The sequence below is a fragment of the Bison bison genome, unplaced genomic scaffold (genome assembly GCF_000754665.1).
Source record: "Bison bison bison isolate TAMUID 2011002044 unplaced genomic scaffold, Bison_UMD1.0 scf7180017864371, whole genome shotgun sequence".
Classification (NCBI taxonomy): Eukaryota; Metazoa; Chordata; class Mammalia; order Artiodactyla; family Bovidae; genus Bison; species Bison bison.
Genome location: NW_011494943.1, coordinates 15,964,368 through 15,987,922, shown reverse-complemented (window position 1 = coordinate 15,987,922; position 23,555 = coordinate 15,964,368). Strand labels below are relative to the sequence as shown.

Below are 23,555 nucleotides of genomic sequence, written 5' to 3'. Positions count from 1 at the left end.
CCGCGACCTTGCGAGGGCGCGAGGGGGCTCTGGGCCCTCGCCCGGCTCGGCTGGACCCCCGCGGTGGCGCCCGGGGACTGGGACCCTACGAGTTCCTTTTGTGAACAGAGAGCCCTGTAGAGCCCTCCCCCCTCTGAAAATGATCTGCCGGCTTCTCGGGACTGCGTGCCCTGAATAATAGATGGGTGCTCTAGGGTCGTCATCTGGGCCCCACCCTGTGGAGCTTTGAGCTGGTTCAGCCTCTGCGGGCCGGTCGGTTGCGGGGGGCGGGGTGTGGGTCCCCAAAGCATTACCATGACCACTGACTGTATCACGGTCACCAGGGGCCCACCCCCCAGTGCCTGAATCGGTGTCTCTGGGAGGGGCCCAGGAATCTGTATTTTTCTAAGTTCCCCAGGTGATTCTGATGGCAAAGCCTGAGTGGAAATAGCTGTTTTAAACCTTTTAAGGCAGGCAGTTGTGACATTTCTCTCCAGAACAGCCTCTGGGGATGGAACTGTCACCTCTGGCACCCCGTTCCTTAGTTCACTGTAACGTTTATCCTCACAGCTGATGAGGAAAGTTCTTCCCACATCTGACCACCAGCCTGCCTGCTTTAATTGAGCACGTTTTCTTGAGTCAGGTTTTCTATGGGATAATAAGCCTGCTTTGGAGACAGCTGGCCTGGCTCCTTGGCCCTTTCCCGACACTTGTTTTCCTTGTTCAACTTCTGAATCCAGCAGGCCCGCTGGCTTGGGCGGAAGAGTGAGAAAATCCAGTAACTCCAATACTAACTTGTGAATGATGGCTATGTGAATACATAGCCCTTTATGTAATGGCTCCACAGCGCCCTTCCGGGGTTTAGAAGAAAACCCAAGAGGCTCTTCCGAGTGCTAGATGCTGGAGAATCCCAGTAAAGGGAAAGAAAAAAAAAACCTGCAGCGGGTCATCCTATGTCCGAGGAAGACTGATCCTCCCTTTGCCCGCCTTTGCTTTCGCTTTCAGCATGAGTTCAAACTCTTATCTCTTCTGCATCCAGCACACTTGGACTGCCGTGCTGACTGCTGCAGCTAGGGTTTCCCCAGCTTTGTGGGGTTATTTTTGCCTCTGGGGGCAGGGGGTGGTTGTTACTTCCTTCCATAGGATTAGGTTCAACACAGCCACAGAAAGACAGCAAATTGCCAAACACCCTCAACATGGCAGGACCGATCCCCAACACCTACTTTCATTTTCTTCCAGCCTGGGCTGTGGGTAGTTTCTTGACAACTATGGGAAAGAAGACAATGAAAAATGAACCGTTTTTTTCCAAAGCAATTGTGAACAGATGTCTAATCCCCTAGTCGCGGGAATATTCTAGGAATCCCTGACATCACCTTAAAGGGGCAGAGAAGGAGGCGTGGAGGTGCGAGGGCATTGTGGATATTCAGCACCTGTGGGGCGTAGGCGCCTCCTAAAGACAGCGTCAGCGATAGCGCAGGTCACCTTCGCCTGTTTGGGCTGTCTAAATTTGGCAGTGTGAACAGACCTGCGACCTCTCAGCAATTGATCTGAGCAGCAGAACCCCATCCTGACAGTCCAGAGTCACATTTCCAGGCAGTGGGGGTGAAAGCCGTGCTAATTGGCCACTTGCCTCACCACTGGCTTTTAAACAATCGGTTGTATTCTCCACCCGGCAGGAAGCAGCAGGCCCATCAAGGCTCTGGGCTCCCTCTTTGTTCTGACTTTATGGCATTTTATGCCACAATGAGAAACACTGTGTACTCCGTGGGAGGCCATTGTGCCAGGCTGCAAGGATGTGGGCTCTGGGGCTTGTGCCCTTCCCCCTCAGCGGGAGGAGGGCCTTTGTGACAGGCTGGGGGACAAAACAAGGGGTGCTGGACACTGTTACTGGGGCAACTGCCTGGTCAGTGTAGCCCCTGGGTCCCTCTCCGCAGAAGGCCAGGGGCAAGGGCAGAAGGTTGGAATTTCTTCTAGAGGAGCAGTCCTGGTTACCTGGTAAATTGTACATCGGGCGGTGCTAGCAACGGCCTCCGTGTTCCCCAGGCTGCTAGGACGACCTCATCCTGCCTCTAGATTCTGTGCCCGGAGATGGTGGCTATCTAATGATGGCCACCAGGGGGCGCCAACTTGGTGAGTAGGCAAGCTTTCCCAACAGTCGGCCAAGTCTGGGCCTTGCATAATTTTGGGTAGATTTGGTCTTCTGAGGCAAGGGTTTTCCGTTTTGTAGAGGTGGTGTGAATGGGGAGAGCCTAGGGAAAATCCATGGAGCCTCACACGGATAGGCCAGTGGGATTTCAGAGCGACTTCAACACCCTCCCCTCCCCTTCCAAGTGAACTGTGAAAGTAGCTCCCCTGTGGCAGAAGACAGGTGGGTACTTGGGCCAGGAGGGCATCGTGGAAGCCATGGGGTCCCGTCTGCGCTCTGCCTTTCAGTGCGCACACACACATGGGCAGGCAGGGAGAGCAATTTCGGGTACAGGGTCATTTCATTGAGAGGGGATGGAGAGTGTGGCACAGACAAAACCCACAGCCAGGAGGAAGCCCAGGTTAGGGAACCCTGGAGGGAGCAGCCCCTGAATACTGGAGTGTGCCACATGGGCGCTGAAAGGGAGAAGGCGGAGGGAAGGCATGTCCATTTAGCTTCACCCTGCAGAACAGTCCTGTGTCCCCATGAGATTAAAGGGTGAACCAAGTAGGTCAGGTGAGGCTGGTGGGGCCCCATGTTCTCTGGAGATGCTCCCATTGTAAACAGCTGAAGAGAGGAAAGGCCAGTTTCCCTCTAGGCATTTGCAGAGCATAACAGTCACTGCTCCCTTCAGCCCATAGCTCACTCTCTGTGCCCACTTAAATCTGGCCCCCCACCTCCAGTGCTCCCCACGTGGGCCCCCTAACCCTGTCCCAGTGCAGCAGCCGCCCAGCTGGGCTTCTTCCCCCTTCAGCCCACCCTCCACATGGCCGCTCCCACTCCCTCTCAGAAACAGAGCTCTCCTGACCTATCAACCCCAGGCTAGGAAGCCTTCCATAGCCTCCCAGAGCTGCACCCAACCCCGTCACATCCTCCTTACTTCCCGCCAGCTCTGGCCACACTCAGTGCCTTGACTTTCCCAAACACACAAGTCTTTTCCTTCCTGAGCCTTTGTGTTCCCTTCTGCGTGGGTGCCCTTCCCTCCCCACCAGCACTGGTCTGAGACTCAGCTCCAGCATCACCTCCTCAGCTGATCGGTTGACAGGAGCAATAACAGAAGCAGCTTTGCCACCAGGCTCCCAAAGCAGTGGGAAGACGGATGGCAAAGAGTACAAGCTAACTGGATTCAAAGCAAAGCCCTCTGAAACGTTGGCTTGTGTCCCTCCTGCCTGGAGGGTCTGTCCTGCAGAAGGTATGGAAGAAGAGGGGGTAGGGGGGGCAAGAACAGCGGCCCCTTCCTGTCCTTTAACTCTGCCTTCTTCCACATCCAGCTCCATCTCCTGAAATAACACAAGGCACTTTTTATTTTTTTGGATACTCTTGGTTACCCATCTGTTTCTTTAGACTCTGAATCCCTTTTAGGCAAAGTGTGTCTTGATCATCTTCATATTTCCCAGGATCTAGTTTAGAACCCAGGGGCTTCTCCGATGCCTCAGTGGTTAGAGAATCTACCTGCAATGTAGGCGACACGGGTTCAACCCCTGAGTCAGGAAGATCCCCTGGAGGAGGGAGTATTCGTGCCTGGAAAATCCCATGGACAGAGGAGCCTGGGGGTCTACAGTCCATAGGGTCACAAAGAGTTGGACATGACTGAGCAGACTGAGCACAGTTTAGAACCTAGCACATGGTAGACATGTAGAAAACCTCTGAATACTCAAATATACCTTGAACTTGAAAGTGTTCCTTTACCTAGAACACTTTTTTTTCTCCATAAATTTATATTATCACTTTCTCCAAATTTCTCCAATTTTTTCAATACTTGCCTCTGGAAGAAGCAAGTATTGTTCACTTTTTCATTGCTTGAGCATCAGGAGGTTACTGAGTACCTAGTATGTGCCAGGCATTTTCAAGGCACTGGAGGAGCATGGTGTACAAAAGAGGTAAGTGTTCCTTATTCCAACTTGCCAATGACCATATCCTCCCCCTGACCCACCCCTGCAACCCTTAGCAGACCACATCCTTTTCCGGCAGTAATTTAGCAAGTTTGTAACCACTCAGCGCTCCTGGCATCCATAGTGTCTGGGACTCGGTCAGCAGTCAAACATGATTCATTGTGTGTCCAGCTTCAGGAAAAGGATAGATGTAGAAGGTTTAACTTTGCCTTAAAAAGGCTCACAGCCTCACTGGGGAGCCAAATTATTTGTTTATAAGATCACTGAAAACCCCAGGAAGCCACTGTCAGGGAAGATTTTGGGTTTTTTATTTCACAGCCTTTGGGAATTCACTGGATCTGTTAGTTCTCTTGATCAAGGGCTGCTGCTACTGCTGCTGTTAAGTCGCTTCAGTTGTGTCCAACTCTGTGCGACCCCATAGACAGCAGCCCACCAGGCTCTGCCGTTCCTGAGATTCTCCAGGCAAGAACACTGGAGTGGGTTGCCATTTCCTTCTCCAATTCAGGAAAGTGAAAAGTGAAAGTGAAGTCGCTCAGTTGTGTCTGACTCTTTGCAACCCCATGAACTGCAGCCTACCAGGCTCCTCCGTCCATGGGATTTTCCAGGCAAGAGTACCGGAGTGGGTTGCCATTGCCTTCTCTGGATCAAGGGCTACTTTTTTTTTATTATTTCCTGGTTTTCCCTATATGTGAGTCTCACCTTCCCACCTGACTATTAACTCCTCAGAGAAAGGGACATCATGTCTGATAGCCACTTTCCCAGGTCCCCATCTCAGCACCTGATATGCAGGTGTGAATGAGTGATCACCACCATGGACAGGCCTTCACCACTGTGTCTTACTGAGACACACCCAGGAGCCTGTTATGAATGGCTTTTCAGGTTCTGCTCAGTAAAGAAGAGGGGAGGAGGTGTTCCTTCCCATCATAGTGCCTCTCTCTTGCTAAACGTCACCCTTAGAATCTTCTGCAAGAAAATACTGAGACTCAAATCCAGAAGAGAATCAATTTGACAAAAGCCACTTGTTATGGCAACCTACTCCAGTATTCTTGCCTGGAGAATCTCATGGACAGAGGAGCCTGGCAGGCCACAGTCCGTGGGGTCATAAAGAGTCAGACATGACTGAGCAACTGAGCACATTCACACCTGTTTTCCTACTTCCATTCGGGTACCTCTTAACTAGTTCTTAGTACTGTTTACTGCTTGGTGGTTTATATGGGTGAGAACTACTGGGCTGGCCAAAAAGTTTGTTTGGGTCTTTCTGCAAGATGGTACAAAAACTTCAAAGGACTTTTTGGCCCACCCAATATTTCGGGGGAATCTCAAATTACAAGTAAGCTTGTGATGAGAGAAGTGATGCCCTGTCCTTCCTGCTTCCTTCCCTGCTGGCTCCCAGCTTGCTCCCCACATTACCTGCTCCTTCTCTGGGATAGTTTTACCAGAACATTCTCTAGAGTCAGTGCTTTAAGGGCATGGGTTTTTCATCCAGTGGGTTGTACTCTCTGTTGCCTTCCTGTGTGCGCCTTACAGTTCCAGAGGCTAATGTCTCTTGCCTTTGTTTGTTGATGGTATGGCCATCTGTAACCTTTATTGAACCCTGGGTGCTTTGAAGTTCAATGTGCAATAAAAAGTTCATTAAATAAGATGTGGAATCGTGAAAATAAGGTTACAGAAATGTTAACAAAGGATCATTTCCTGCTTCCTGTTATACTTAAAAAAAAAAAATGTATGTCTCTAAGGAATTTATGTCACCATTAAAACTACGGAAGAGTAAAAGGAAGGACAGGCCTGGGTCAGAGAGAGGGTGAGATGCCTGAGGAGATGTCTTGGCGAAGACCCAGCCTGTTGTCTTAATTGAGAGCTTAGGGTCTAAGGGGAGAATGGAAGCCAGAAAGATATAGAGACAGATCTCAAATTCTTATGATGAATGGTTTGAACCCAACATTTCTAGTGGCGTGTGTGTGCACTCAGTCATGTCCAACTCTGCAATCCCATGGACTGTAGCCCACCAAGCTCCTCTGTCCATGAGATTTCCCAGGCAAGAATACTAGAATAGATTGCCATTTCCTCCTCCTAGGGGATCTTTCCCACCCAGGGATCAAACCCACATCTCCTGCATTGGCAGGTGGATTCTCTGCCACTGAGCCACCAGGGAAGCCCATTTCTAGCAGGGATGGCTCCAAATGGATTGCCACGGCCTCCAGTGGTGCAGGGACTGGGGCTGTGTAGGGAGCACTTGGAGTCATTGGGTTTCACCTTCAGACAGTGACTGGTGCTGGCAGGTGCCTCTTGTCCACTTGAGGTAGAAAAGTAGAGACAGAGAGACATGGAGAGCCAAGATGGTGAAGAGAAAGAGGTGCGTGGGATGCGTAGCAGAGCATCACTATAGCTGCCTCACGGTTCCACTGGCGGCTGGTCTACGGCTACACTGGCTTGCTTTCCAATGGTGACCTTTTTTTTTTTTTTTTGCCATGTGGCACTGTATGTGGGATCTTAGTTCCTCGACCAGGGATCAAACCTGTATCCCCTGCATTGGAAGCATGGAGTCTTAACCACTGGACCACCAGGGATGTCCCTTCTGAACTTGTGAACTCTGTGAACCTGTGAATTCAGTCCCTTCTGAATCTGTGGTGACCTTCTAAAGTGAGCAGAAGGTCAAATTTCGAGGCTCAGGGGGTGTCCTGGAAACCCCAAACACTAAAAGCATATCCGTGCCTGGCGTGGCCTTCGGGTCAGGAAGGCACCCCTGTCCTGACAGTGCTCTTCCCTGGCCCAGCCACCGGGCGCACTTGACAGTCCCCTGGGGCTCAGGGTTCTGACTCGATAATGGCCAAGGGTGTCTGTACGTTTCAGAGGTTGCCCTGTTCTCCCACATTCTGATCTGAGTAGTGGATCTAGGCTTCTCCCCCGACACCACACAGTCTGCTAGAGGGCCCTGGTTCTTTTATTAAAGGAAGGGCAGCCACAGATGATCGTTCCTGGTAAATACGCTTCTCTAATGACAGATGGGACCCCATCAGCACCTTTGTTTCTTGGCATATACACACACACAGATGCTGGGATGACATACCCTGGGAGCCGAAGCAAAATAAACAGCTCCCTTGGCTGGGGGCAGGGAAGGTTCCTATTTCTCATGGACCCTCCTTGCTTGGGCAGTGGACATCCACGTGTGATACACACCCAGCCCCCGCAGCCTTGCTGGCCTCTATTTTGGGGGCCAAATATCCCTAGAGACCCACTTGCTTATATAACCATTAATGACCATTTAATTACCACTCATATTTAATAGGAAACAATTACGTGACCTGGTGGTTCAGATGGTAAAGAATCTGCCTGCAATGCAAGGGACCCAGGTTCGATTCCTGGGTCAGGAAGATCCCCTGGAAGAGGGAATGGCTATTCATCTATTCATGTTGGTATTTTTGCCTGGGGAATCCCATGGACAGAGGAGCCTGGTGGGCTACAGTCCCTGGGGTTGCAAACAGTCAGACACGACTGAGCAACTAACACTCACACTTGACTGTCACTTTTCAGCCAGAGGGCCGCTGTGCCTATAGCTGGCAGCCATTAGTCTTGGTGCCAATGATGACGGTGCCATATCCCACCAGCTGAACACAGATACACATCTCCTAAAGCACACAGCAAGGTCAGTGACACTGCTGCTGACGGCCCAGGCGGGGCCCCACTCACCCTCTCTCTTGTGGCCCGGTCGTGGTTGAGTCTCATGAGTTCTGCAAACCTCTGTTCATAGAGATGAAGCAGCAACACCAGGTACAAGCCTGAATTCATTAGCTCATTTTGTACCTACAGGTGGACAAGAAAGCCTTTAAGTTCATCTATAAAATATTCACGGGCTCAATCACAGGGTGGAGGATCCTAGGCCAAGAGGGCACAAGAAATAGGAATGGGAGCCCAAGCCCCAAGGCAAGGCCTGCTCTGGAGGGGGACCGGACAACAGAGCAGAAGGGGACCCTGGGTGGAGGCATCCTGGAATCCTTGACTGCCTAGTGGAGGATGCCTGAAGAAGCTCCTGGCCTGGTCCTGGGCTGTGGACACTCACTGAGTAGTTACCTGCCATGGCTTTGAGCTGAGTGTTGGGAGAACACAGGGCCAAAGGTCTCAGCTCCCTGCTGGGACCCCATTCTGTGATGTGGGAGAGAGTGTGCCTCATTCAAAGACGGCTCCCGTATCAGTGGGATGTGTCAAGGGCCACAGAGGAGTCGTGAATGGGAAGAAAGAGGCTGGTGGCATATGACCTGGGAGACAGTGTCTCTGATGGTCCTAAAGGATGGTAGGGACTTTGGGAGGTGGCTCTGAGGGCCATTCAGGGCCTTTTAGACAGAGGCCCTGAATGGCCGCACACACATGAGGGGGCGGAGTGTTTGTTGGGCAAAATTCTCTACTCGTATAGCTGGAGTATATGGGGAAGGTGCTGGCTTTGAATTTTTAAAAAGTCTTGCCGTGGGCTGGGGAGATGGTGTGGTGAGACCACATTAGGCAGAACGGAGGCAACTGGATGTCATGTTGTGTGTACACGTGTAGCCGCTGGCTGCTGAGAAGGGGAGTCAACCGGATAAGACTGTATGACTCAGGAAGGCAGACGGGTCTGTTGGAGAATCTGGGACACAGGTCCATGGTGGGAACATTTGATGTTCCTAGATCCCTTATTTGCTCAGGGAAAGGGCCTCAGGCCTTAGTTCTCTAAGTTTCTCCCTTCACAACTGGGCTTAGTGATGGTCGCACCTAGGGGCTCCCTGACTCCCCACCCTCCCTGGCTGCCCTATTGTCATCTAAGCCCCAGAGAGCATGTGCCCGGTGGGGCCTCGGATGCCCAGTGGGGCCTCAGATGCCACGTGAACCTCAAGGCCTCTGCGCATGCTCTTTCTCACATGGTTTGTTGGCTTGCTTTTGTGCGTCTGTTTCTGTTGAAAATCTTTATTTAGCCGTGCAGGGTCTCAGTTGCAGCACTCGGAACCTTTGCTCTTTAGTTAGGGCATGTGGGATCTTCAGCTGCAGCATGCAAACTCTTAGTGGCAGGAGGTGGGATCTAGTTTCCTAGCAGGGATTGGAGCCAGACCCCCTGCACTGGGAGCATGGGGTCTCAGCCTCTGCACCACCAGGGAAGTCCCTTCATGTCTCTGCTGTGAAAACTCCTCTGCCAATTTCCACCTTTCCAAGGCTGTGTCCATGACTTTCTTTACAGCCGTCACAAGGTCGCCTCCTTGCAGAAGGCTTCCCGATGAAACGCATTTGTTCCAGGCGTTCCTCCCTGAGTCCTAAGCCTTCGTCTTTGCTGTGTATGCCGCGTCGTGCACTGGCTGATATCTTTGCTTTTTCTCGGTGGGTGGGTGGTGGTGTGTTTTTCTCACTGGTGCTGACAACACTGGGAGGTTCCTCTAGGGAAGATCTGACCATCCGAGTGACCGTGGTGCCTCTGTCCTTGGCTCCTTTGGCAGTCTGTCTTGCGGAGCCTCGCCCTGTGGACCTGCCTCGACCTTCAGTAAATTCTCAGATTTGTGATGACTCCTCCCCATCTGCCGCTTTATTCCCCCATCTGTCCTTGGGTCAGATCTCCAGGGTGGGAGGATCGGGGATGGGCCAGACGATGCTCAGGAAACCCCAGGGGACTAGAAGCCCCGGCAGAGGGCACGGCCCTTGACATCACCCTTGGGAAAGGTCGAAACCGTGACTGCTTTCCCAGGAGAACTGAAGCTCGGCCTTGACACAGTAGCATCTCAGTGCCGCCTCCTTCCTTTCCCCCGGAGGCCCGAGGGGCTTCACACGCCCAGTGTCCTATTCCCATCCCATGGAGGGCAGCGCAGGAAGCCGGCACAGAGCACACCCCTTCCAGGATGGATCGGCTGCCAGAAAAGGTGCTCAAGCTGAGCAAAGATCCTTGCGCTCTTCCCTTCTGCATCGGGGCCAGCTCTGAATCTTGGTGACCACTGGCCTCAAGGTCACTGCTTGAGCCCCCTCCTGCCCTACAGACCTGCCTTCAAAGACTCCAGCCAACAGTCCTTAGTGGTTAGCCTATTTTTAGCCTTTCTCTTCTGACCTTGGCCTAGAACAGGCAGAGAGGAGATGGCTCCTTTCTCTTTTTTCTGTGTTAAAGGCCTCCTCCCACCTTCCCCAGGAGTCGGTGCTTCCTTTGCCATCTGTCTCAGGAGCCACCACCTCTGGGAAGCCTTCCCGGACTACCTACCACACAGACCAAGCCTTGTCCCTTGTTGACTTTTCCTCATGGGGGGCCTCCCATGAGCTGTCGATGGCTGTCTCCTGAGTGCTTGCTTCACCAGGAAGCCTTTCAGCTCCCAGACACTCCGATGCATAACGGCAAGTCAATCAGATAGAAAATGGCTTGGAACTATCAGGCCTGTCAAAGCGTGCAGGGAAATCATTTACTTTTTATGACTCCATAAGACCCGGAGGCATGCAGATGGGAAAATATCCACTAATGTTTTCTGCAGATCATTTGAAAAGTCACTTCCAGCAGATTGTGTCTCTTCCCTGGTCTGTGGGAGGGAACCTGTCACTTGGTGCCATAAATCTCGCTGGCCCAGCTCCTTTATGTGCCCTTTGCAGAGCCTGTGATGCTGGACAAAAGGGGCCGGGTGGGCCAGTCGGCGCAGACATTTCATAGTCAGCGTGGAGTCATCCTTTTTACCCTAAGCCACAAGTGGGAGGCGTTTGTTATCAGAGAGTTCCATCCGTCGTGTTTGGTCGGTGAGGGCAGGATGAGCTAATTTTTGGAGCATTATTTATTGGAGTTGCTCCCGACCTGACCCTCCACGGCCCGTGTGCATCACACTTTGCTGCCCACGTGCAACAGCAGAGATGGGGGTGGGGAGGCACGTGAAGCAGTGGGCAGGAGCTCAGGGGGGCACTCTGCCCACCTACCAGATGTTTTCCTTCCTTTTCTCCTGCCCTTTTATTTTGTTCAAATCCATTTCAGCAGAGAGATTTGTTATGGATGGAAATTCTCAATGTAATCTGCTCAAAGAAAGAGAGCCTGGCTAAGAGTTCTAGCAAGTCTTCAAATATGTTCCAAGGATGCTCCCAGGTGTGAGGGGGATTAGGTGGCTACGTGTGTCCAGGGACATCTGTCCACAGCCGAGAGGGAGCACGGTCAGCGGCCGAGAGGGAGCACAGTCAGGCCTGTGCTTCCAAACAATGATAGCCAGAGGCCCGCTGAGCCCCTCCTGTGTGGCAGGGGCCAGGATGGCAGGGGCACTTCTTCATCACACAGGGAGCCTGGAACCCCAGAATGGGCAGCCTGGGGCCACCATGCCCTGTGACATTGGGCAAAGACTTTTAACTGTGCATGGAGAAGGGGACTCCATTTATCAGTGGGGAGAATTATAGCCTCTGCTCTGCCTCCTTTCCTCAATGCGTGATGACAAAATGAGCTAATATGAGTGGACGTGGTATTTCGCAAAACAGAAAACATCCTGCAAGAGACAAGAACTAAAGCTAGGACTGGGGGCAAGGACCACATGTGCCTTGCCTGCCCCTTTGCTCCTAGTGCCTGGCCCATGCCTGGAATATTATTGCTCAATAAATACATGCATGGATCAAAGAATGAGGGGGAAAGTGTATAATTTTGGGTTAGTGATGACTTTTGACTCTTGTGGTCCCAACTTTAACACGTGTCAGAATTACTGAAAGGGCCTTTTAAATGCAGTTCCTGGACACCCCCTTTTCCCAAATGCTGATTTACTAGGTCTGGGCAGGGCCCAAGAACGTGCATTTCTAGCAAATTCCCAGATGATGCTGTGGGCCCTGGTTTGGCAACCACCCATCTCAAAGAGCTGCTCTCAGCTAAGGATCAACAGTTGGTAGCCAGTAAGCAGAATCTGGTCTGTGGATGTGTCCTGGTTGAAAGGAAGGAGGGTAGGAAAGAAGGAAGGATGTGACCACCTTCTGCTGGAAGGAGTATTCACTGCCTTGCCATAGTCGCCACCGCTCCCAGTGGATGGCACTTGGGAGATTCTGAGCAGCTGTTAATCTGCCTGGTCTCTATGGCATTTGAGTGTACAATCTCTGACTTCAGTTTTTCTTAAACTTCTTTTCTCCTGGTCCATTTTGCAACCTGGACTGTTCCTTGGAGCTCTATCTGTTGCCATCCAGGAGCTCTTCCTTCCGCTCAGAAACCCAATCAACCAATCCATCAATCAATTGTGAGTCCCACCTCCAGGTTCAAGAGCGTGCGTGCGCACACATACACACACGACAATATGGAGTTGCTTCACGGGCAACACTGCAGGGAGGTGGGCAGTGGGTGTGGAATGCCTGCTGGGCTTAATTTCCAGGCATCTTTGAGTAAGGGCGGGAGCAAGTTGATGCCAACCCTGGCAGGCCAATAAATGGACTGCCTAATGCCCACAGCCCAAGGTGCTTAGTTCAGGTCCTGGTCTCCCCTCCGCCCCTCCAGCTGCTTTAGCTTCATGGGGCCACCCCCCAGACAGCCTTTAGGAGTTCCTAATCTAGCCACCTGGAGCCTGGTAACAAGCCCTGACCCTATGGGGACCACCCAATGTCCAAAAAAAGGAGGGAAAATCAGATTTCAGTGCCCTGTTAGAGGTCACGGTTAGCATTCCTGCTGGCTCTACTCAGGTGCATTGAACCAAAGCCGGGAAACACACACTAATCCAAGCCCCTCAGAGAATACTGACAGTGCTGGCTGGGCACCTACTGGGCAAGTCCACAGTCTGTGGTCAGACGCTAAGTGAGGTATCTTAGAGGGCTTTGTCCTCAAAAGCCTGTGTGTGGAGGGCTCACTCTTTCTCCTCTCTGGTCTTTTCTTGGCTGTGCTGGGTCTTAGTGGGGGCACACGGGATCTCTGATCTTCACTGAAGCGTGTGAGATCTAGTTCCCTGACCAGGGATCGAAGCTGGGATTCCCTGCATTGAGAGCACCAAGTCTTAGCTACGACCACCAGGGAAGTCCCCGTCACTATCTTTGTGCTAAATGACAGTTACTCCCATCTTCATCCGTGGAGAGTTTCTGAACTTGTGGAAGTCACACCTCCCTAGTGCCTCCAGTTTAACTCGGACTGTTAGCAAACAGACACTACTAAATTCACCACCAGCCATCGGAACAGTCGGAACTGCCGTAAAAGAGGGAGCTCTCGGCTGCTTTCCATCCGCAGATAAATATTGCACATTGGTTCTTGCGACCTTTGTTCTCCCACCAGGGTAGGTCTGTCAATCTAGTTTCTCCCTGTGATTATAATGAAGGGCATTTTCAAAAGGCTTTGATGGCCTGTCAAGTTCTCCTCGAAACTAATTTAAACTCTTTTCTGCTTCCATGTCGTGTAATTAGTGTGCTGGGTATTTTCCATCTTCCCCTCCAGCTCCATTTTTCACCCTGCTCTGCGGCCGAGAGGCTGATCTCTATGGGTTGCGTTTACTTGGCCCCCTTGTGTTTGGGCTCCCCATTGTGTTCAGGTCCTAGGAGGAGACCAGAGGGCAGGAGGAGAGAGGCTGGGGTAGTTATCTCCCGGTTCCCTCTCTGCGGGGCAGTGGGGTGGCCATGGCAGCTTTCCCCTACTCACAGGCAGGTGGTGACTCCTGGAGCCATAACCCAGGATTTAAAAAGATAACTATAGGACTGCCCAAACTCAGGGGAACCATTTCGACTCTGTTGTGCTTTTTGCACAAAAAAGATCTGGCTATAGGCCAGGGCTTCCCTGGTGGCTCAGCGGTCAAGAATCTACCTGCAGTCCAGGAGACACAGGAGACGCGGGTTATCAGGTTCAATTCCTGGGTCGGGGAGATCTGGAGGAGGGCATGGCAACCCACTCCAGTATCCCTGCCTGGAGAATCCTACGGACAGAGGAGCCTGGTGGGCTATGGTCCACAGGGTCTGAGAGAATCAGACACAAATGAAGCGACTTGGCACACACACATTGACAGGCCAATGATCTGAAAGCCAAAGTGACTCCTCTGAAGAGTGACATTTCAGTTGCTAACAATGATTTTATGGTTTTTATATTATGCCCTTTACAGTTGTGGTTATTAATCATTTTTTTCCGTAATTGCGTGATGAGGGAGGTCAGTCTTGAATTATAATGGTAACGATGGGACGTTTTCATTTGAGAGAAATATCTATTGACTGCTTATTGTTTGCCAGGCATCGTCCAGATCAGCACTACCCAATAGAAATACAGTGTGAGCCACCAATGCAGACAACACATGTAACCTGAAAATTTCTAGGAGCCACAATAAAGAAGTATAGAAAGAAACTGGTGAAATTATTAATAATTTTAATAATGTATTTTATTTGATCTGATATGTTTTAAATATCATTTATACTGTAATACGGGCTTCCCTGGTGGCTCAGTCGGTAAAGAATCTGCCTGCAATGCGAGAGACTTGCGTTCGATTCCTGGGTCAGGAAGATCCCCTGGGGGAGAGAAGGGCAACCCATTCTAGCATTCTTGCCTGGAGAATCCCATGGACAGAGGAACCTGGCAGGCTACAGTCCATGGTGTTGCAAAGAGTCAGACACAAATGAGCAACTAACTATTTATTTTAAACTATAATATAAAGTTATTTATGTGATTTTTTTTTTTTTTAAGAGTGAAAGTGAAGCTGCTCAGTCATGTCCAACTCTTTGTGGTCCCATGGACTGTAGTCTACCAGGCTTCTCTGTCTATGGGATTTCCACTCTTAGTTTTGGACTGAGCCTTTGAAATTTGGTGTGTAACACAGCACATCTGGACTGGAAGTAACCACTTGTTTGTGAGCTAGCTGTGTTGGGCAGCATAGCTCTAAACAGAAGTGTTTGCCTGAGACATGGGCAATGAACTATTATTTCGGGCATAAACCACCTTCCCATCTAAAGTTAACTCTTTCACAGTACTAGAATTGCAATCCAATGGCCCAGGAGAGTTAATTCACGAGGTGTTTTGTTTTGTCTTGTTTTTAAACACACAAAAGGGAAATTCCATGGTTGTCCAGTGCTTAGAACTAATTGCTTTCACTGCCGAGGACACAGGTTCAATCCCTGGTTGGGTGCAGCCAAAAAAAAAAGCACAGAGTAAACAGGTAAACAGGTGCTTACATGTTTTTAAACCCTGAGCAAAGCTGTTCCTCATTACCCCCCAAGATTACTCAATATATAAATTGGGGACTATTTCTCCAAGACCCTGATTTTTTTTCTCTTGTGGCTATTCAACTTCAATTGTTTCAGCAACTTTGGGTGTGGAGCTTGCCAGACTTTTCCTATCTCTATATGTCTAGTCAGCTACTGCAGCTTCCTACTTTGTCCCTGACAGTAGTGGGACCTCAGCAGTGGGACTAAGTCTTCTAATCCTCCAGTGGTCCGATTTGGGAACAGACTTTCTCAGAGAAGCGAGCTGAATTGGGAGCCTTGCACAGGACCTCTGCACCTCACCTCCACTATTATTCCTGGTATCAGAGAAAGAGCTCCTTCCTGCCTTATACCTCTACCCATGTGGGCCCAGCATGGGTAGGAGGTTCTCTTACCCGGGACTGCTGGTGCTTCTGGTAGAACTCGGTCACATTGAAATCATCCAGGTTGACCAGTAGGCTTTGCTTACACATCTCACAGGTCTTTACAGCACTAAGATCTGCTCCTTAAAATGAAAGAATTTTGTTACACGTAACCCTTTTGGTGTTGACATTTTGAGAGCGAATTTGTATGTGTTAGGAATTCTGAGTTTTGGTGGCCTTTTTATAGTGGGTCATCTTCTGTAGAAAATGACCTTGAACCTGAGAGCTGAAATTTTCTTTGTCATTGTTTTCATTATTATGCAAGCTTCCCATGAGTGAAATTCCCGTGACTTTTAAATAACAGGTCTTGCTCTCTGTTTAAATATAAACACATAGGTTCATAAACTTGGAATTACTACATGGAGGCTGAGAGTCTGTGACACACGTGTTTGCCAGAAGAGGAACATTGGGTCTATGTTACTGATGTTTTTCCTGGTAGATCTAACACAAGTCCAAGCAAATAAATTAGTAAGGACCAAATTGATGGCAGAAGCTATCCTCGACCTATGGCTTAAGAATCTGCCTTTACTTCTGCCCATGTAACTCCCCGATTGAGAAAGTGAGGGACCCCAGGCCCACATGTGGGCTGTGGTATAGCGATATCTGGGTCGAACACTTGAGCCTGAGCTCAGCCTCATTTGGGAAAAGACACAGGAGAAGGCTTCCTTTGTTCCTGGTTTGTTGTTGTTGATTTTTTGTTTTGTTTTTTAATATAGTTATTTATTTGACTGTGCCAGGTCTTACTTGTGGCCTGTGGGACCTTTAGTTGTGGCATGAGAACTCTTAGTTGTGGTGCATGGGATCTAGTTCCCTGACCAGGGATTGAACCTGGGCCCTCTTGCACTGGGAGTACAGAGTCTTAGCCACTGGACCACCAGGGAAGTCCTCCTGTTTAGTTTTGTTTGATGCGAATTCTAGATCAGCACGTTTCCCCCCCTTTATCCTATTCCTCAGTGCAAAGTGGAAGATGAAGATCTATGGTTGTTATATCTAAGCAAGTGTGATGCCGTCTGTCCTTTCCCCTGGTGTAGGTGCTGCATTTTGGTTAATGATGTACCGCTGTTTGTTTTATGCTTTAGAAAACAGAGGACTGGGAATTCCCTGGTGGTCCAGTGGTTAGGACTCTATGCTTCCAATGCAGAGGGCCCAGGTTTGATCCCTGGTTGGGAAACTAAGGTCCCACAAGCCACCAGGCACGCCAAAAAAAAAAAAAAGAATACAGAAGACTAATCAGTTACTTGAATTTATTTGGTAAAGATAGAGTTTGTACAGTTTTACAATCCAGTTCTACTTTTCCCCAGTGGGGATACAAACAGGTAGTAAATTATAGAGACTTTCAAAAGACAAGGATGAACACTGATCCCTCATCTGCATTTTGATGACTTGGTTTTTTTTTTTTTTAACAACATTCTGTAATACTTAAGGCTATGGATCATCCCATGTGTCCTCCAGTCTAATCCTGCCTAGCACACCCAGGCCAGAATTGGCATTTACAAGCATTTAGCAGCACTTTCATCACATATCTCATGAGTAATTTTTTCTGTTCTAGATGTTTAATTGGCCCAAATTTCTAGCAAGATAAAGCATCGCACGGCAGGGTCATTAGCTGCTGAGATCCACTTGTTCTTTGCTCTCTGAAGGGCTAGGTTCTCTGCTCACTGTGCAAAGATGCCTTTAAGCAACTCGGGCTGCAGTTGCTACTACTCTCCTCCAGATGTGGAGAAAGGGCCTTGAGGAGAGAAGAGTTAACTGGTTCATCCCGAGTGTTCATTCCCTGATTAAATGGTGTGCTGTGCTTGGTGAGGGGGGGGCTGGCCACAACCCATAGGGACAGGGTCAAGGTCAAGGTCTCCTGGGTCGTCTAGCACAATGACAACCAAGGAGGACAGCATGGAGGAGAGAAACAGCCTCTGGCTCTAGGGTAAAAAGTTTGCAGAGATGGGGACTCTGAAAGACATAGCAGGTCTTTTCAAAGTAAACTCTTCTTTGCATTGGCGTCCCCCTTTTTTTTGTTATTCAAGTTGCTCTTGTTCATAAATATTTTAAAGAAACTTCTTGTTCCCTGCCAAGAAAACTACAGCCGACCTACTGACGTGGCTATATTTAGGTTATAACCTCCCCAGGGCGTTGAGAATGGGGACTTCACACCCAGTTACAAGCTCTGTTAAAGACAGAGCTGCCAAAATGAGCACAATGGGAATCTCTTTATCTAATGTAGGGCTAGAAAAATTACATTGGTAGGCTTTTCCTTCCCCTGTTCCAGAAAGGCAGCTTGGCTCAGTTTCTGGGTGTCAAGCCTCTCCACACCTTCTCTCACAAGTCAAAGGAAGCAGGTCTTGCTGGGGGTCTACCAGCTGTCCTGACTGCTGGGTGCTTGCTGAAGTCCAAGCATGGGCCTGTTTGTGGTTCCCTCTTTCCCAAGAGGTAATCTTAGCATCTCTGCTCAGGCCTCAAGCAGGAGTAGAATTTAATAGCCCATTCCAGGATTCATCCCTGAGCCTTGAAAAAAAAAAAAAAACAAAACAAAACCAAAACCAACTCATTTACCTCCCATAATTTGAAAGCAGCGTTTAGTCCTGATCCTGTCTGTCATGGGCCTCCCAGCAGGAGCCCTGGGCCAGTGCCCCCCTGCTCTCTGTTGTCGGGGCTCGCGGGTCCCACACGGCGGCGTCTCGTGTTAATTACATATCGCGGCACGCATGTCCTTCCACCTTCCCCACCTACCTGATGTTATTTTCACTTTCAGCCATTTTTTCAGGCACTCCTGATGAACAAACTGCAGGCTTCCCACACAGCCGCATGGCTCCAGGAGAGGGTTGGTGGGGGAACCCCCGGCTATCTGACAGATGCGACACAAGTCTCCCTCCTCCTCGGAATCCTCCTCCAGGAGACTAAAAGGAAAACAAGCGCTCGTCACCAGGAGTCTGCACGTCCGCAGTTTCCACAAATACTAGTTTCCACAAATACTAGCTCCCAGAGCGTCCTTGGGGCCGGGGGGAGCGGGGTAGGGGAGGTGGAGGGAGCCTGGAAGGAGGAAGGTTGAGGGAACCCGATCTCCACCGCTGCGCCTTCCTGGGGCTCACCCACTGCTCCCTCCGACCCTGCTGCATGGTCACTGATAATAAGTGCATGGATTCTTGTCAGGCTTCTTTGCAGTTACCAATGGGTGCGAGCTCACCAGGAGAACCCAGCGCTCCTATCGCACAGCTAGAGATTGGGAAAGGACTCCAGAGGGAAGCTGAGCCAGAGGCTAGAAGCCCCTCTCCACACCTCGGCCACTGTGGGGTTTAGCTGGTGTGGTGTGTTAGTGAGTGTTGGGGGGAGGTGAGCGTGGGGGGATTTGTGGTCAGCAGGCCTGGGTTTGAGGCTTCCTTGAGTTTGATGACATGCTGCTTAAGCTTCCCGGGTCTCTGTTTCCTCAAGTGTAAAGCCATGAGGATAATCTGACAACTGCTACCTACTTACAAGGGTGGTAAGGGCAGCCTGGGTGCAGGTGATGGTGATAAGGTGCATCTGGAGCCTGTCGAGCGTTGGCAGGTGCTACTCAGTAGATGCTGGTTGGGATGAATGATGAACCAGTGAACTTGGACCTGAGCTCACCATTACCCTTGCCAGTGAATTATGCCGACATTCCAGAATATAAGATGCTAGTATGTGATGAAGATGGAATTAGTGAAAGTGTAAGCAAACATATTTGTATCTCATAAACAGTAAGTCAGGAATAGCTGGTAGATATTTCTGTAGGGAGGGTTTTGAGAGGCCTAAGGCTATTTTTTTGTGCTTTAGAATCTTCATGGGCCTGGGGACTGTCCGGTCAAGGAAAGGAAAATTGGCTGGAGACTAAAATCAACAGAGAGGAAGAAATAGCCATTGCTCTGGATATAGGAGAGTATGCTCAGTTTCTTAAGAGAATTTTCTCCCCAAGAAAGGGAAGTTCAATGAAAAAGAACAGAATTGCACTTTCTTGTGATAGTCACCAACAAAAGAAGAAATATGCCATGTTTATCAAAAAAAGACTCCCCCAGATAATCTATAGATTCAATGCAATTCCAATGAAAATCCCAACAAGCTGATGCTTAAATGTTTGTATAGTGAAAGATTCTTATGGAACAAAATGGAGAGGGAGGCTTTGCTCTGATAAATTTATAAAGCCGCAGTCACTGAGATGATGTTCTTTAGGGAAAAACAAAAAGGCCAAAAGGACAGAACAGAGAGCCCTGAGACAAGCTTTTACACACTTATGTTATATGGCAGATGCGGCTCTGCAGGGGGAAGATCCTGGGTGTTCAAAATGCATACCTCACACCACACATTTAATGTCACACTTGAGTCCAAAATTCATTTCACATTAAGTCCTAAGTGTGCAAAGCAAAACTGTAGAGATTTTGGAAAAGAGTAGGTAGAATGTCACAATGACCCCAGGTTACAAAGGATTTCTTAATTAAGACAGCAAGATACAAATCACAGTCCAAACAGAAGATGGATACAATTGACTACATTAAAATTAAGAATTTACTTTCCTAAGAAAACATCAAGAAAGAGGAGATACCAACTCTCAATACAAATTGAGAAAAGATATGTCCAAGATATAACTGTCAAAGGATCAGATTAGTTGCCAGAATATATAATGGGTTCTTTTATATATATATATATATGAAGGATTCTTAACATAAAAGAAAAATATTCTAAAAGAAAAATAGGCAGAAGACATAGGTAAGCATTTTGTAAAAGAAGAAAGACAAATGGCTGTTTAACATTTAAAAGAGTCAAGAGGGACTTCCCTGGTGGTCCAGTACTTGACTCATCTCGCAGGGGGCACAGGCTCAGTCCCTGGTGGGGAAGATCCCCTGGAGGAAGAAATGGCAGGCCACTCCAGTATTATTGTCTGGAGAATCCCATGGACAGAGAAGCCTGGAAGGCTTCAGTCCATGGAGATGCAAAGAGTCAGACGCAACTGAAGTGACTTAGCACGCACTGTGCTAAGTGTAACTCATCGAGGCAGTACACATCATGCATATCATTGTACACATCGTTGAGACAGTATGTTAACTTGCACAGTGGAAGCTGTGCTACCCACCAGCCCAGCAAGTCCACTCTTACATATATATCCCGGAGGACCCTTCACATGTACGCCAGGCGACGTTCACAAAACTGATCGTGCACCATCGTGCACAGAAAACGGTAGAGGACGCAAACGTCCATTGACTTGTAGTAATTCCTAGGACGAAGTAGTCTGTAGTGGTGAATGCAAATGCATTAAACCCGAAAATATCAACCAGGATGCATCTGCCTAATGATATAAGTGGGAAAAGCAAGTCACAGAACAGCTATTCCATTTCTATGGAGTTCAAAAATAATAGAAACATTTCTACAGGTTCAAAAATATACACAGTGTGTTGTTTAGGAGTGCATATACTCATATGGTGAAGCCATAAGGCAAAAAACTTCCAACAGCAACAAGATAAAAAGCAAAGGAATTATAAATTCAATGTAAGAATGCTTTCCAGGGGCAAACAGTCAGACATGACTGAGCACTTCACACACACACACACACACACACACATGGGGTGTTAGGAGGGAGGAGATGAAGGGAGGACATGAGGAAGTAGGGTGGGTGAGGGGCTCACAAGCTCCAGTGAGTCTCTGTCTGCTGGAAGGTGGTCATACAGATGCCTAGGTTTTGTTCTAATCCTCTGCTGCTGTTGCTGCTAAGTCACTTCAGTCGTGTCCGACTCTGTGTGACCCCACAGACGGCAGCCCATCAGGTTCCCCCGTCTCTGGGATTCTCCAGGCAAGAACACTGGAGTGGGCTGCCATTTCCTTCTCCAATGCATGAAAGTGAAAAGTGAAAGGGAAGTCGATCAGTCGTATCCAACTCTTCGCGACCCCATGGACTGCAGCCCACCAGACTCCTCCGTCCATGGGATTTTCCAGGCAAGAGTACTGGAGTGGGGTGCCATCGCCTTCTCTAATTCTCTAGATGTGTGCAAATGTTATATACTTATTTGTATGTATCTAACTAGTCAAGGGAAAAGTTTAAAGAGTGTAAGAGGCATTGAGAAACGGGCTTGAAATCTTAAAATAAGGCATATTATAAAATATGACCATGTTTACTAAAAATTGCATTTATATGCAAAGACCAAAGACTGGAAACAAAGTTTTTCACAATGCTTTTCTCTGGATTATAGGGTTATTGGTTATTCTTTTAAGTCTGTATTTTTAATATTTTCCAAAATGAACGCTTTTCAAATAATTAGAACAGCATAAGGTTTATTATATACAGAAAAAGAGAGTGTCTGATAAACACAGTGCACAAATAACAGCTGTTTAATGCATTACTACCCCTAGACGTAGATGCATTTTTAACAGAAGTCATTTTTCACCCAAAGGCGTTGCTTTGGGATGATGGAAATCCAGACCCCTGACAAGTGGGTTTAAAAATGTGTTTGGGGGTAGGTGAGGATGGATTGGTGCTGAGACCTTTTGGCCCTTAACCCTGGGTCAGTCTTTTGGTAGTTTGATATGAAAACAAAAAAAAAGTGCCACTGACAAGGAAGGTAACTTCATCCCAGCAGTTGGAGAAGAGCTATAGGAGTATGTGTGCATTCTAAGTCTTAAGTCTTATCTTTTCCTCCTTTTTGCACTCAAATTCACTTCCATGGAATTTTCTCACTTGCAAATGAACACTAATAAGTTAATGGCCCAGTGAGCCATACTAACACACGAGAAAGAGGGCTTGCCTTCAAAGAACCACTTTCCAGATCAGTAAGCCAACATCAAGGCATGGTAACCCCTAGGAGGAGTGAAATGGTCGAATCCTGACATGATGCTTAATGATGGCTTTAAAAAGTATCACATTTCATAGTTGTGAAATATCCCCAAATCATCTCACAAGAAAGGAGATATCAAAGAAAAGAGCAATTCAAAAAAGATCTGATTTCTCTCTTTCTCATGCATGAGAAACAGCACAGAAAATGGAAGCAGTGGTCACCCCAGCGTGGCCCTTCAGAGAACTGAGGTAACTATGGTAACTGTTTGAGACTGGCCTTGTAGTTTGGAAGATTCAAATTCTAGAATTGTTGGTTGGATTTGCCCAGAGTCCCATGGGGGAGAGCTGGTGAACTTCAAGTGCTGAGTGGCTCCTTCTCTGGGGAGATAGCAACCTTTTCGTAAAAATCTCTAATTGCTGGGGGTGAGCGGGTGGGTAAGGGAAAGCCATGTATAACAATCAAAAACGCTTGGGATTCCCTGGCTGTCCAGTGGTTAGGACTTGGTGCTTCCACTGTAGGCGGCATGGGCTTAATTCCTGGTCAGGAAAGTAAGTTACTGCAAGATATGCAATGCAGCCGAAAGACGTGCTATCTGGCAAACTTGCCTTTCTTACAGTTATAGCATGCAAGGGAAAAAAACACTTTGGGAATACTGAAGACATTGGGCTGGAACACAGAATGTTTCTTTGTAAAGATATATATTTTAAAAGCAACAAAATAGACAATTTTCTTGAAAGAAGCATCATTAAAATGTCAAGGAAGGGCTTACCTGTGATTTAAAATCCCATGAACACTGAAATCAGATTGATTATATTCTTTGTAGCGAAAGATGGAGAAGCTCTATACAGTCAACAAAAACAACACCGGGAGCTGACTGTGGCTCAGATCATGAACTCCTTATTGCCAAATTCAGACTGAAATTGAAGAAAGTAGGGAAAACCACTAAACCATTCAGGTATGACCTAAATCAAATCCCTTATGATTATACAGTGGAAGTGAGAAATAGATTTAAGGGCCTAGATCTGATAGATAGAGTGCCTGATGAACTATGGACTGAGGTTCGTGACATTGTACAGGAGACAGGGATCAAGACCATCCCCATGGAAAAGAAATGCAAAAAAGCAAAATGGCTGTCTGGGGAGGCCTTACAAATAGCTGTGAAAAGAAGAGAAGCGAAAAGCAAAGGAGAAAAGGAACAATATAAGCATCTGAATGC

The 23,555-nt window shown here is 48.5% G+C and overlaps 1 protein-coding gene across 1 annotated transcript in view; it reads right to left on the bottom strand.

Moving 5' to 3' along the window:
* MARCH10 (membrane-associated ring finger (C3HC4) 10, E3 ubiquitin protein ligase) overlaps window positions 1-23,555 on the bottom strand; it is a 92,023-nt gene that overhangs the window by 2,141 nt on the left and 66,327 nt on the right. The window contains exons 6-9 of the mRNA XM_010856461.1: window positions 18,294-18,460; window positions 15,543-15,652; window positions 7,744-7,857; window positions 1,203-1,245 (exon numbers count right to left, since the gene is read on the bottom strand). Coding sequence (XP_010854763.1) covers window positions 1,203-1,245; window positions 7,744-7,857; window positions 15,543-15,652; window positions 18,294-18,460 — 434 coding nt within the window. The remainder of the gene's footprint in view (window positions 1-1,202; window positions 1,246-7,743; window positions 7,858-15,542; window positions 15,653-18,293; window positions 18,461-23,555) is intronic.